The following is a 15136-nucleotide window of genomic DNA, read 5'->3' on the forward strand; positions in this document are numbered from 1 at the left end:
TTACTTTTTTATTCTTATTTATTATTATTTAATTTTTTTATTACTTTTTTATTACTATTTATAGATCATCTGAGATCACCTCAATATATACCCAAACGTACCCTAAACATCGAGAATGTTAAGAAGATACCATGATATATATTGAAGTTTCGCCTTTACTCTCTCTCTTTAGGTGGGCCAGTCACTAAAGGTTATCTCCATTTTATTTGCCTTTTTGGAACGTAAAAGCACTTTGCCTTCTTATTAGGAACTCTATTATATTATACTTAAAGACTCTTCCTAATGGTACTTAGTACAAGTTGCTAGCAACGAAAACAAACGTTTTTTTTTTTTTTTATAAGAACAAGAGCCAACAGGCCCCTACATATTTTATTAACAATCAATCAATCATTACAATATTTTTACTTCAACACGGAATTTTTTATCTATGGAGGACCCTCCTCAATCCATATAGTTTCATCACTACAATCAAGAGCTAATTTGGCCAATGTGGGACTACATTGTTAGTTTCCCTATGAGTAAACTTTACAGACCATTTCACATTATTACCAAGCATTTTCCTAGTATCTTCAATGATAACACTATAATCTATACTCACTTCACCTCCACTATTAGTAGCATTAACCACAACCAGAGAATCACCTTCAAAACCTGCATTTGAACAGCCCAGCTCTAAGCAAAAGAACATAGCCCTTCTCAAAGCATATGCCTCGGCACAAGCAGGTTTCAACAAATTATTCATTCTTAAGCAAATACAAGCAAGAATTTCCCCTTCCGAGTCGCTAACTATAATCCCAATTCCCACCCTTTTATTAGTAGCATCAATGGCAGCATCCCAATTAGATTTACAGACCAATGCATCAGGCTTCTTCCATCTAGCTATAATTATGTTAGACTGAGTAGACATGGAACCAGAATTGGCTTCTCTAAAATCTGCAAAATTCTGTTGAGCAGCACTAATTAAAGCTTTCGGATCTTCAAACTTCTTTTCAAAAATAACAGCACTTCTTCTCAACCATATTCTCCTCAAAGTGCATGCCACCAAACCAACCTTCTCCTCCTCCAAACAATAATTCAGCTGCTTCCAAAGCTCCATGAACTCCACTAATGAGCTTGCCCATTTATGAACAGGATTGTTATTTTCTGCCCACACATCTGATGCAGATGGACAACCCCACAAAGCATGTATAGTTGACTCCTCTTCCCTCTCACACATTGGACACAAGCTATTATCAATTATTTTCTTCTTGGCCAAGTTCATTCTGGTGGGAAGTAAATCATGACAAGCCTTCCATATAAACTATTTTACCACTCCCTGCACTTTTAACTTCCATATCGATTTCCAACCAAGCTCATTTTCTAGCACATTTGAACTTTCCCCCTTCTCAGCTATCAACCTCAAATGCTCAAGATGATAGACACTCCTTACAGAAAAAAGACCATTATGTGAGTAGCCCCATTTCATTCTATCCTCAGACCCCAACTTGCTAAAAGGAATACTACAGATGGCTTCAGCATCTTCTGCACTGGAAATTTTAGAAATCCACTCTGTCTTCCAATGACTTGTACTCTCATCAATAAGTTGGTTAACACGAGCATCTTCAGCTAGAATTTTCACTGAAGAAGACACCATATGAGAAGAGGATGATGGAATCCATTTATCCTTCCAAACTTAATTTTATTGCCCCTCCTAACTTGCCAAAGACCATAGACTCCTCCATATTATGGAAGGACCATGATCTAATCTAGCTTCCAGCAAGTTCTCCCTCTTGAAATATTTCTCCTTCATAACCCTTGCAACCAAAGAAGAAGGATTATTCAACATCCTCTAAACTTGTTTGACCAACATAGCTTCGTTAAATCTTTCAAGCTCCCTAAAACCCAACCCTCCTCTTTTCTTTGATTCCCCCATCTTTGACCAACTCCTTCAATGGATTCTTTTATCATTTTGCATATGCCCCCACCATAATCTGGCCATAACTGCAGCAGTTTCTTTACACAGTCTCCTTGAAAGCATAAAAACACTCATTGCATATGTTGGGACTGCTTGGGCACCAGCTTTCAATAAAATTTCCTTCCCTGCCTGTGAAAGGAATGTATTCTTCCAATTATTCACCTTGTGCCATACTCTTTCCTTTAAACTCTTAAAGGTATTATACCTTGATCTACCTACAATAAAGGGAAGACCAAGATATTTTTCAAAATTGCCTCATATAGCAACTCCTGCAACTTGCTGAATCTGTCTTCTCACTGTCATTGGTGTGTTGGAGCTAAAAAAATATTGTAGTTTTCTGTCTATTTAGACTCTGTCCTGAAGCCCTCTCATACGTGCTAAGAAGATCTTGAATCTTAAACCACTCAGACAGCTTAGCCCTCCCAAATATGACAAAATCATCAGCAAAGAGTAAATGATTTACTCTTATACCTCTTCTGGTTACTGCAACACCACATATATCACCCCTCCTTTCAGCCATGTCAACAAGAGAACTTAGGGCTTCAGCACAAAGGATAAAGAAATATGGGGAAATAGGGTCTCCTTGGCGTATTCCCCTAGAAGGCTTAATAGTACAACCTGGCTGCCCATCAACCAGAACAGAATATGTTACAAAAGTAACACATACCATCACCAATTTAATCCACCTTTCACCAAAGCCAAGCTTTCTCATTATGGCCTCCAAAAAGCCCCACTCAATTCTGTCATATGCTTTTGAAATGTCCAGCTTCAATGCCATGCTACCAACCCTTCTTTTTTGCCTTGTCTTCATGGTATGCAAAGCCTCATATGCCACCATTACATTATCAGTAATTAACCTCCCAGGGAGGAAGGCACTCTGATTTTTTGAAATAATCTCTGGCAGCACTTTCTTTAACCTATTAGCTAGGACTTTTGGCACTAATTTATACAAGACATTGCACAGGCTTATAGGCCGAAAGTCACTAGCTACAACAGGTTTTTCAACTTTGGGAATTAAAGCAATATGAGTAAAATTAATAGACCCATGCAACTCAGCCTTTTCATTCAAAAAAGATAAAACAGCTAGACATACCTCCTCTCCAATAGTACTCCAGTAATTATGATGGAAGCATGCTCCAAAGCCATCTGGCCCAGGAGATTTCAAAGGGCCCATATCTTTAAGTGCTGCCACAACCTCTAGCTTGGTAAATTCTTTTTGCAACTCTTCATTCATGGAACGAGAAACTTTGCTCTCTACTCCCCACAAACCAGGAGCTATATCATCTGTTAAAGGATTGGAGGAACAAAACAGGTTACTATAGTACTGGAAGAACACCTCTTCAATTCCCTTCTGATCTTTCACACATCTTCTTTGATCATCTATAATTTCACTGATACAATTCCTTTTCCTTCTTTGATTGGCGCACTCATGAAAAAACTTGGTATTTTTGTCACCAAGCTTATACCATGATCTATTAGCCCTTTGTTTCCATTTTAAATCCTCATTTTCAAAAAGTAGATCCAATTCCTTCTGCAATTTCCTCACTACAAAAACATTGTAAGGACTCTCATTTTCTTGCTCCATTTTCAGTTTCTCAGATAGGCTCAATATCTCCTTTTCCCCATCACTAGCTCTTTGAGAATTCCATCTAAGAAGGTCTCCACTACATACTTTCAACTTCCTTTGAACCTTAATCAGTAAGTTCTTCGTTTCCAAGGTTCTTTCCCAAGCATCTTCCACAACCCTTCCACCTTCCTCCTGTAAAATCCATTTTGCTTCAAACTTGAACAATCTCCTTCTTTTCCTTATAAAAGGACTATTTTCAACCAAAGTGAGCAGAATGGGCTTATGATCAGATTGCCTAGCAATCAATGTCTCCACCACCCTTTCTTTAAAGAACTCCAACCATATAGGATTAGCAATAGCCCTATCAAGCCTTTCTTTGGTGAAAGTATCATCTGAATGTTTATTTGTCCAGGTATATTTCATAGTCTTCCATCCCAAGTCATAAAGGTTACAGTTTTCTAGACACTGTCTGAACCCCTCCATTTGTCCCTCAGGCCTTTCCCTCCCCCCCACCTTTTTAGATTGTGTGATTATCTCATTAAAATCACCAATTACACACCACCCTTGCTCCCTTGAAGGTTTCAGACTAGATAATAATCCCCACACTACATTTCTTTTAGAGACCTCTGGATGGCCATAAAAGCCAGTCAACATCCACTTCCTTACACCATCATCATTCATCACCTAAACACTAATGTGATGTTGAGTAAAATTCAGCACCTCAAGATTAACCTCTTGATTCCACAGAAGGGCCAAACCTCCACTATTTCCTCTAGCATCCACTACAAAACAGCCAGCACATCCCAACTTTCTTTTTGTAGCATCAAACTTCTTTGTTAATAGTTTTGTTTCCATGAGAAAAACTATTTTGGGCTTCTTATCCTTTACCAAAAGGTAGAGGTCTTGAATTGTCCGAGGGTTCCCCAAGCCCCCGGCAATTCCAACTTAGAATTTTCATGATGATTGGCGGGGCTGCACAATAGCCACTGCCATATCCTTAGGAACCATTTCCTCACAACTGTCATCTATCTTTCCTTTTTTCACAGGATTTTCAATTGCAGCTTCATCCTCATCAACAAGTTGCAAATTACGTTTGCCATTTCCAGGTAGAACAGTTACATTAGAACAGTCTGAATTCCTTGCCCTTTGTTTCCACTTACTTCTACTAGCCACTCCCTCACCCTCATTCCTTTTAGACTCATTTTGTTTTAATTCTAACAACTGATTACTGACCTTTAACTCTGCTTGTTTCTTCTTTAATTCTTCTGCACTTGTCATACTCCTCCTTGTACAAATGTGTTTAGAGTCATTCATAGATTCATTGGCAATGATTTCAGGCATTTCCTCAAGCACCTTGCTGACTGGTCTAGAACCACTTTTTCCAGGGATTAAAGATGGCAACATAGGGCTACTAACATTGAATTCTTTCACACCACTCCCATTCAGGCCATCCATCTCTTTACTATTATTCGATTCCATAAATCCTCCAGCTTGAACAGGATCAAATTGAGAATATAAACCATCCTCCTTCCCTAAATTATCATCATAGATCTTCCCCTTCCTCTCATCAAACTCTTCTCTTCCATCATTTGGAATACCACTCCTCTTCCCCATAGAATAATTGGCTCGAAGCCAAGTACCATATTGTTTCCCTGATGCATTTCCATTTGAGCTAAAGCAACCTTTCCCCCCATGGACAATCATATCACAATCAAAACAAATTCTAGGTAATTTCTCATATTTTAGATAAATCAAGTATTTCTTCCCTAACACATTCACAGTCTGCCACGAGAAATGGCCTTCTTCAAATTCAACTCAACCTTAACTGTTAGAACACCTCCCCATTCAAATCCACTCTCCCTTACATCAACCTCCTGAATCATCCCTATCGACTCCCCTATTTTCTTCCCAATCTCACTTTTCATACAAACAAAAGGCAAATTATGCATTTGAATCCAGAAACTCTCACTATCAAAATTCATCTTCATCAGATGGATAAAACCATCAAAAGGCTTGAGAACTAGCAAACAATTGCCAAACAACTAAGGCCTCCCTTCTAACACTCAGTTTTTATCCTTTTTACACACAAATGTAATTACAAACAGATTTGTACTAACCTCCTGGAAAGTGAAAGAACTATCAACTCTCCAGATCTTCACCATAGTAGCATGTACAATCTCCTTCCCCACACGTCAATCCGACCATAGCTTGCACACTAAGCACAACTCTCCTTTCTTTGCAACTTCACTTAGATCAACATAGCCGATCTCAATTACCGAGTTCTCCTCTTCACTTAGATCTTCCCGCCTTAATCTACAGAGTTTGATCAAGGGGAAGTAACTACCTCAGCCACTCCAAAAGCGCCAAGACTCACACACACCACCTATTTCCTCTCAGTGAGAGAGTGTTTAGAGGAGACTATTTTGTATGCAGCCCCCAAAGTTATGGAACTAATCCTTAATGGTTAAGTATAACGAGAACAAGCGTTAGGACTATTAATTAATCTTTTTTATTTGATTGAATTCTTGACTCGAATTTCTTCCTTCTGTCATGTTGACCTCCAACATACGTGACTGGATGAGCAATATTATATATATATATATATATTAATGTACACTTTTTGCCACCTAATTTTCTCCGGTTCTTATATGTAGTAAGGACCGAGCAACTGGCCGTTGTTAATTATGCTATTCTTTTTTCTCTATTATTTTAAAGTCTTTATAATTAAGTCTTCAAACTGGGTCTTAAAAGCATCTTTAGGAATGTTTGGAAGTTAGTTTTGGTCTGCTCAGATCTCATCTATTATTTTTTAAACAAAAGCCATTCAAATATAAAAATTTTCAAATTATATAATTATTACAACTTTTTAATATTTCAAACCAAAAAAAATCAACTTTTTTTAAATTTTAAAATAAAAATAATTTAAAAAAATATATTCTAACAATATTTTAACTTTATAATATTTTTTATTCAATTCTTTTCTATCATTTCTTAAAACTTCATAAAACACAAATCTTTTTTTTTTTTTTTTTTTTTTGAAAAAAGTCAGGACCCCATGTACGAGAGGAGCCCCTACCCCAATTTTATTAAAAAAACCCTCACTTTTGGCGGAGGAATACCTTTAAATACAAAACCCACCCAACAAAAAATCATTTCTCTCTAATATAAGCCATCCCCATCCTATCAAGACGAATTAAACCTCTAAGCCGTGTATACTGAAAATCCATCCCAAAAAAATCTATATTCTCCCCCAAAGTCCCCTTCTTTGCTAGAAAATCTGCAGCCATATTTGCTTCACGAAAAACATGACAAAAACGAGCGTTAATCTCTATGGAAATGTCCCTTATCTCTTCCCAAAAATCCCACAAAAACCAAAGACGACAAATACCGGAGGCCAACCAACTCAAGACAACCTTAGAATCAGATTCTACTATAACGTCATGCAGACCCAAATTTTTACACAACCTCAGCCCATCTAACAAAGCACGACATTCCGCCACCGTATTTGTAGCAACCCCATAATGATGCGCAAAGCCAGCGATACATCTTCCAGAACAATCTCGAATAATACCCCCACCCCCTGCATCTCCTGGATTCACACGAGCCCCACCATCAACATTCAATTTCATCGTACCCCTCCTCGGCAATTCCCATTTAACAAAGGACACATGTTGTTTTTTAATAGGGATAATCGGCACCTGTAAACCTTCCATAACTAGGAAATCATGTCGCTTCGTAACCTGAAAAAACTTCAAATTTCTGGACATATTAAAGATAATAACTTTCACTTGTCTAATAATAGCATTTACCTGAAATGTATCCCCTTCCATCCTTGCCGAGCACCTAGCTTTCCAAAGACACCAAGAAATAACAATGGGCATCACTCCACGAATCCAACCCGCTTGACTAATTTTTGCAGCTCTCCTCCACCAAAAAACCATCATCCCTTTCCAATTTCTGATCTGTGGCAACCTGATTTGACAAATATTAGCAAAATATTGCCAAACCATTTGTGCGTTTAAACCCTCACACATAATATGCTGCAAAGTTTCAGATTTTGACTCAATACAACAGTGGCATTTAGAAGCTAAAGGAATCCCCAACCGCTGAATGACATCATCCGTTGGCACTACTCCTCTTTTTAATCTCCAACAAAGAAAAGACATTTTTTTAGGAATTTTATCAAGCCAAAGCCACCTCCTCCACTCACATAACTCTCCCCGTTCTCTACATATCTCCCAAGCTGATTTTGTTGTGAAGTTGCCGTCCCAGGAAATCTTCCAAATAATAGCATCTGCCCTTGGTCTAAGCCTCACATTAGCCACAAAAATCTGCTGCATGATATCCGACGGCACCAGCTGACTTAAAACGTCCAGCTTAGGCCCCCTCTCATCAAATACTTCAGCAACCTGCAGGTGTTCACTTCCCACAACCCGACACAAGTCCTTCAACGGACCTCCCCCTAGCCAATTGTCCATCCAGAAATTAATATTCCCAGCCCCTATCAACCATTTAGAATTCAGCAAAATTCTTGGCATCACCTCCATAATCCCCTTCCAAAACCGAGACCCTTTATTCTTACTCATTAAATTATAAACATGGTCCCGGCGAAGATATTTTTCTCGGAAAAAATCTGCCCATAGCGACACCCCCGTAACCAATTTCCATCCAAACTTCATAAAAAGAGATTGCTGCACTTCTACCAAGTCTCTAATGCCAATCCCACCCTCTTCCACTGGCTTGCACATCTGATGCCATGCCACCCATTTACGTTTCTTATTTCCCAGCGAAGACCCCCAAAGAAAATCTGAAAAAATCTTGTTAATCATCCCAAAAACTGCCTTGGGCACTTTTACAACCGACAAAGTATGAATAGGCATGCTATTTAAAACATGCCGTAAAAGCAAAATCTTACCATCAAACGATAACATTTTACTCTTCCACCCTGCAAGTTTTTTTTGAATTCTAGCCAAGATGCCATCAAATAAAGAAATTTTCAGTCTTCCCAAATATAACGGAACACCCAAATATACACACGGCCAAGATCCTTCTTCAAAACCGGAAATACCTTTAAGATCATTTTTTCTAGCCAAAGACATATGAGAAGGGAAAAAAATTGTAGACTTACTTGGGCTAATTAATTGTCCCGAAATCTTCTCATAACGATGAAGAGTTGCCATTAGCCTTCTCATAGACATTCTCCCACCATTGGTAAAAATTAAAACATCATCCGCATAAAGCAAGTGAGTGACAAGAGTACCTCCCCCTGGATGAAAAGGTTTAACAATCCCATGACTGAACTTCTGATGTAACATGCGTGAGAGGAGCTCCTGCGATAAAATAAACAAGTAAGGTGAAAGAGGATCTCCTTGCCGTACACCCCTCGAAGCCTGGAAAAATCCTTTCGAACATCCATTCAACATGATAGAATAAAAAGGAGAAGAAATAGTGTTGAAAACTAAATTTCTCCATTTTTCCGACAAACCCAGTCTACGTAAAATTTCAAGAAGAAATTTCCAATTCACCCGATTATACGCTTTTGCCATGTCCAGCTTTAACATCACATTACCTCCTCTCACCTTCCTGCTCAACCCTTGAACTAATTCTTGTGCCAAGGCCATATTATCAAAAATACTCCGACCTGGAATGAACGCAACCTGTTCCTTAGATATAATTTTGTCAAGAATAGGCGCCAGACGTGAAGCCATAATTTTTGTCATAATTTTATAAACCACTGAACATAAACTGATAGGCCGAAACTGACCAAAACCCATAGGTTCTTCCACCTTCGGAATCAACACCAAATTTGTCGCACCAAAAAATTTAGAGAAAGGGTTACCTTCAAAGACTTCCTTGGCCATGTCAACAATGTCAGCTTTCACAATATCCCAAGCCAAAGAAAAAAATGCAGCTGAGAAACCATCTGGTCCTGGACTACTATCCATAGGAATAGACCGAATAGCCCTATACACCTCCTCTTCCGACGGCAGCCTACACAAAGCATCATTCTCCGCATCGGTAACAACTGGGGATAGTAACGCCAACTCAGGTTCCTGAACACTAACATTAGACCCTGTGATGAGGCTCTGATAAAACTGAACAGCCTCTAGATGCACTGCTTCAGCCGACTCTAGTGCTCTACCATCCTCTAACACCATTTTGTCAACAATTTTATTTTTTTTCTTCACCCTCATCGCAGCATGAAAAAACTTAGAATTGGAATCCCCCTCAGCCAACCACTTGATGCGAGATTTTTGACAAGCTAACATCTCCTCCCGATTCACCCATTGTAAATGAGCCTTTTTAGCTTGTACCATCTCTTCTTCCACCTGCAAAGAAAAATTTGTAACAAGATTTTCCTCAAGGCGTTGAATCTGATTTTCAAGTCTATTAATCTCCACCTCAACCCAACCAAAGACTTCCCTATTCCATTTTATCAGCACATGCTTCAACCTTTTTAATTTTCTACTAACCTGCACCATGGCACATCCCTCCACATACTCACCCCAACTCTGCTCCACCAAAGATAAAAACCCATCATGAGATCCCCACATACGTAAAAATCTAAATGGCTTCACAATAGAAATATTCTTCTTAAACAAAAGAAACAGCATAGGAACATGGTCCGAAGATGACCGAGGAAGATAACTGTAATTCGACCCCTCAAACAAATTAATAAACTGCATATTAACCAAAATACGATCCAAACGAGCCCAAATACGCCGTCCTCCATTCCGCCCATTACACCAAGATAGTATGTTACCACAAGAAGGAGGCTCTATTAAAGCACAAACATTAATCAAATCATTAAACTCAGCTTTAGCCCGAGGAGCCTTAAAAAGGCCCCCAATCTTTTCGCTATCCGTGCGAATAATATTAAAATCACCCCCAATGAACCAAGGTTGTCCCTGCGGATCTTGTACCCTGAGATAATCCCATAACTCGACTCTTTTTTCCCGAAAACAACTAGCATACACGAACGAAGAGAAAATACGCCTTGACCCAAACACAAACCAACCAGAAATAGCTTGATCAGAACAAGCCGTCAACTGAAAATCCACCCCAGACGCCCAAAACAACCAAATCTTACCCCCCACTTCAGCATTATTCACAAAAGAGGGGAAGCCCATCCATCGTGCCCATCGACTACATTTATTTTTATTCAAAAAAGGCTCTAAAATAGCCACCACCAATGGTCGGCTTTTATTTAAAATATGCCGAAGTCTAAACTTTGACGAAATAATACCCCTAATATTCCAAATCAATATAGACATAAAAAACTCAAAGAAATTTTTTGGAACGTGTACGCCGTTCCAACGCAACAACAGATTTTTCTTTTCTCAACCCCTTTACCTTTTTTAGAGGTACATGCATGTCTGGATCTGAGTCAAAAACCTTTGCAGCCAGTTCATTTAACTCATCATCTTGATCACCTTCCGACCCCGCTCGACCAGAATCCCTTGGCTCTAACCTTTCCGAAATCAAACAATCTCCATCTCTATCCATACCCCCAAGCTCAAATTCTAAAGACTCATCTATCATTCTCAGAATACTTCTCGGTGCTGAAGTGTTAGAACTGTGCAGAGCCTCCGAACCTAAATCTGAAGACTTATCATCTTCCACATCACTCCATTTTGCTGGACTCCTATACGGTGAGTGGATCGGCAACAAAATTTCCAGCACCCCCTCCTGCTCCAACCCGTTTTCCCGAAAGCTTCCGTCTGCTCTCCTTTCCACCTGAGGCTCTACATAACTGTCAGCCCCCATCTGCTGCACCTTCGTTTTATCAGTACCCAAGATCTGCGCTCCACACGGAACACCATCTGTTTGAATCATATCACAAAAAGTCCCCTGTTTTTCCGAAATCCTTACTGGTTCCGCCGTGTGTAATACTGGTACCTGCTCTTCAACCCGATCAAACCCAATGCCCAGCGGAGAGATAAAAATGATAGGGACGTTCTCTTCAACCTTCTCCTTTTGCCATTCAGAAATTTTTTTCAAGATCACCTGCCTCCTAGACGCCGAACACTCACCTTTCTCAACCTGCCTATTGTTCTGAGCAGATATTTTCCGGTTAGATACGATTTCCTTCCACACAACCTTTCCAGAAGTAACCTGTCCTCCTCCTCCCTGAACCTCCTTTTTCCTCTTGCTCATTCCATGCCGGTTACACTTATCTTCCGTGTGCCCCTGTTTTCGACAAGAACAGCAAAAACTGGGGACCGATTCGTAGAAGATTTCTTGGAAGTGACTAGTCTCCCCATGTGGAGCACCCAACCAGAAAGATTTTCGTAAGGAGCCAGCCACATTAACCTCCACACAAATACGAGCTGCTTCCGGACGTGTTACACAGGCCGTTGCATTATCCCTCTTCAAAAACTTTCCAATTCCATCACCTATGCTCCGTAAGATAGACTCCTGAAAGAAATTTGGTGGAAGTCCAGGTAGAGACAAGGAACCCAAGGCGAGTCTTCTTCTTCAACAAAATCAGGGGACCAATGGAATATCCTATACGGAACGCCCAGCACTTCAGAATTTCCCCTAGCCATCACTGAAATAAAATCTTCCTCCATCACCAACCGAACAAGGACATTACGTGGGTTCCGTAACTGCCCAATCACTGGAACAGCTTTCAGACCCCAACGATTTTGAATAAAGCTTCTGATATGATCCAACGATGGCCTTCGCCTCAGAAACTTCAAGACCACCGAGAACCGAAACGGTTCCGCCGAGCTCTGTACCTCTGCTTTTGAGAACACGAAGTACAAATCATGTTACTACTATTTACAAAATTCTCACCTCATTTAATTCCTCAAACATTAATTAGCTAGTGCTAAAAAGCTTCTTGCACTGCTAGGGTTGTCATTTCACATATATATAAATATATATATAACATACATACATAATATATATATATATATATATATATGTATGTGTATATATAAATGCAGGAACAGATGGGAATTTTCATTCACAATTAGTTTTGCGATCAAATGAAGTGAAAAGAGTAATGTTAGATAAAGTTATTAGTTGTGCAAGTATCACTCAATTTTTTTTTTTTTAAATAAAAGAGCTTATCATTAGAAAAATTAAATTTATGTAACTTTTATGTTTACTCATTTTTTTTTCAAATGAATATGCCATATTTGTGCATTCTATGTTAGTAAAAATCATTTCCATTTTTTTTATTAAAAAAAAAAAAAAGGAGACGTACGTACAGTATGATTCTGATCTGTGAGTACTACTAGATTTCAAACTGCCCTGGAATATTAAAAAGTTTTCCAAGAAAAAGGATCATCACCTACACTACTTAAAGGGTAATTAAACTACTTCTTTTTTAACTTCATCATGAGCCTAGCTACTCCTCATGATCATATATAGTTTATAAGCTAGCTAGCTAGCTAACTTTAATTGCACGAGTGCTAGAAAATCGAGTAAATTGAACAGTGGAAAGAACATGTTGGAAATAATTAAAGAACTCGCAGAAATATTATCATAATTGCAGTAAATTAATTAACAACTACAATTAGCTTATAATCAAGGATCCCAGTTTGAATTACAAATTAATTAAGGCCCTAATTAAAGAGGCCGAGAGAGAGAGAGAGAGAGAGAGAGAGAGAGAGAGAGAGAGAGCAAAAATCAATCATATTGTTTCAGATAAAAAAAAAAAAAAAAAAAAAAAAAAAAAAAAAAAAAAAGGAAGGTAACTAAACTAGTACTAAACCCCTTTGATCACTTTTGTGTTTTTGGAACAGTCGTACGCATGCATGCACAAACTAGCTCCCTTAATTAGGGAAAATCACCAATGAAATAAGTAAATTAGAAGAAACTACATGACGATCAATAGAAGCTGGTAATCAGAGAACGTGCGTGTAGACTTTTTTTAATCCATTCTTTGCTCAATATTGCTTAAAATCTGATAACAATTTGAATTCATATTTATGCTCTCTTGACCAAAATTAGCAAAATTGAATAATAGGGTTTGGGAATTCACGTATAGAAGGGGGAAGAAAAAAAAAGGAATGTAATTGACAATCTCAATGATGTATTTCTTGAAACAACTCGATGCATTAGTATAATATATTTACATATATATATACATATGTGTGTAAGTATGTGCATGCATGCATATTGCTACAGATAGAGAGAGATTACACAAAATAAACTCACAAATTAGTGTGGTTTTATAAAATCTGTTAGATTAACTTTATAATAAAATTAATTTTATAATCTGACGTACTATATTATAAAGACACAAAGATATTACATAAAATAAACCAACAAACTAATATGATTCATAGAATCAATTAGATTTTCTTATTTTCATTCCGCAATCAAATGACTCTGATGAGTCATCTCCATCAAGTAATTCTTATTTATCTTTATTTTAGAGAAATCTTCTACTACGCATGAGTTAACTTCACATATTTTCTTCCATTCAATTTAATTTTCTAACAGAGATAAATAATAAGTGGGTCATATGCATCTGCAGGAGGATCTAAAGGCAAGTTATCATGAATATTGTATTTCTATGCACATCTGTCACCCAAAAACAAACATGTCTCTCAGCATCTAAAAAATTATTACCAATAATCACTTATATTGGGAGCTAGGGCACTAACTCAAAGCTTTAATGCGACAGTAAAAAGAAAAAGATTCATGATCACAATATCCCGTTTTCCCAATAGATCAGCTTTGACACACTCTCTTCCCCCCGGTGTCGATCTTTATTTGTTTATTCTATTTTATTATCTTTTTACTTTACCACAAAAATCGTAAACAGTGTTCCTAATGGTCACTTCCAATATGACAATAGATAAGTTTGGCATGTTTAACACTCATAGTGGAGGAGGTACGGTCATACCGACAATAATTATAGTACGAGAATCAGACTCAAAGTGTAGTCACTACCGACTTATATATGCACATTTTAACAGAAAATAACTAGTTATAAATAAACAATTTTATTGTAATGAGTTAGAAGATAAATCATGTTGAAAAATGATATTTGATTGATGCTAATTACCTAATCCCATCATGTGTAATAGATTCATGTTATCTATAAACATGGCGCGCGCATGACATACTAATTATTGCGGGGCCCAATACCATATTCATAAAAACTGTCAAAGTGATGATTTTTTTTTTTTTTAAATGCAAGTTGATGCGAAAAACTGCCATATTAATTAAGTGTTTGATATGTTAATTAACGGCTTACAAATAGATTTATTTTCTATGATACGTAACGCTGAATGGTTGAGAAGAAATTATTATAATAAGGTTAATTTGGATTCAGAGATGATATGAGATAGTTTTAGATGAAAAATGAAAGTTAAATAAAATATTATTATTATTTTTTAAAATTTGAAAAAGTTGAATTGCGATATAAAAAAGTTGAATTATTTATAATATTTTATGTTGAAATTTAAAAAAGTTGTATTAATAAAATTAAGTTTTGGTATATATTTAATTTGAGAGAATTGTTTCGATTTCAATAATAGTACTTGAGTCAACATAAATAATAATAAAAAAAAAAAGAATTGTGTTGGAAGATTGGAGGAAGAGAACAATAATTGAAGAGATAAGAAAAAGCTGTAGAGTTCTCTTATTTTTCT

At 37.5% G+C, this 15136-nt stretch overlaps 2 protein-coding genes across 2 annotated transcripts; both read right to left on the bottom strand.

Moving 5' to 3' along the window:
• Window positions 1-475: 475 nt before the first annotated feature.
• LOC122306365 lies at window positions 476-1216 on the bottom strand. The gene has a single exon (XM_043118795.1). It carries the CDS (start codon window positions 1214-1216, stop codon window positions 476-478), a length of 741 nt encoding a protein of 246 aa, XP_042974729.1.
• A 5454-nt stretch (window positions 1217-6670) lies between these two features.
• Window positions 6671-10651, bottom strand: LOC122306366. The gene has a single exon (XM_043118796.1). The coding sequence runs from the start codon at window positions 10649-10651 to the stop codon at window positions 6671-6673; it is 3981 nt and encodes a 1326-aa protein (XP_042974730.1).
• Window positions 10652-15136: the final 4485 nt, after the last annotated feature.

Source organism: Carya illinoinensis, chromosome 4 (genome assembly GCF_018687715.1).
Source record: "Carya illinoinensis cultivar Pawnee chromosome 4, C.illinoinensisPawnee_v1, whole genome shotgun sequence".
Lineage (NCBI taxonomy): Eukaryota > Viridiplantae > Streptophyta > Magnoliopsida > Fagales > Juglandaceae > Carya > Carya illinoinensis.

What these genes read in the sequence shown, in the direction of transcription:
- LOC122306365 (XM_043118795.1), bottom strand. Translation starts at nt 1,216, where the DNA reads ATGTGTGAGAGGGAAGAGGAGTCAACTATACATGCTTTGTGGGGTTGT.
- LOC122306366 (XM_043118796.1), bottom strand. Translation starts at nt 10,651, where the DNA reads ATGGGCTTCCCCTCTTTTGTGAATAATGCTGAAGTGGGGGGTAAGATT.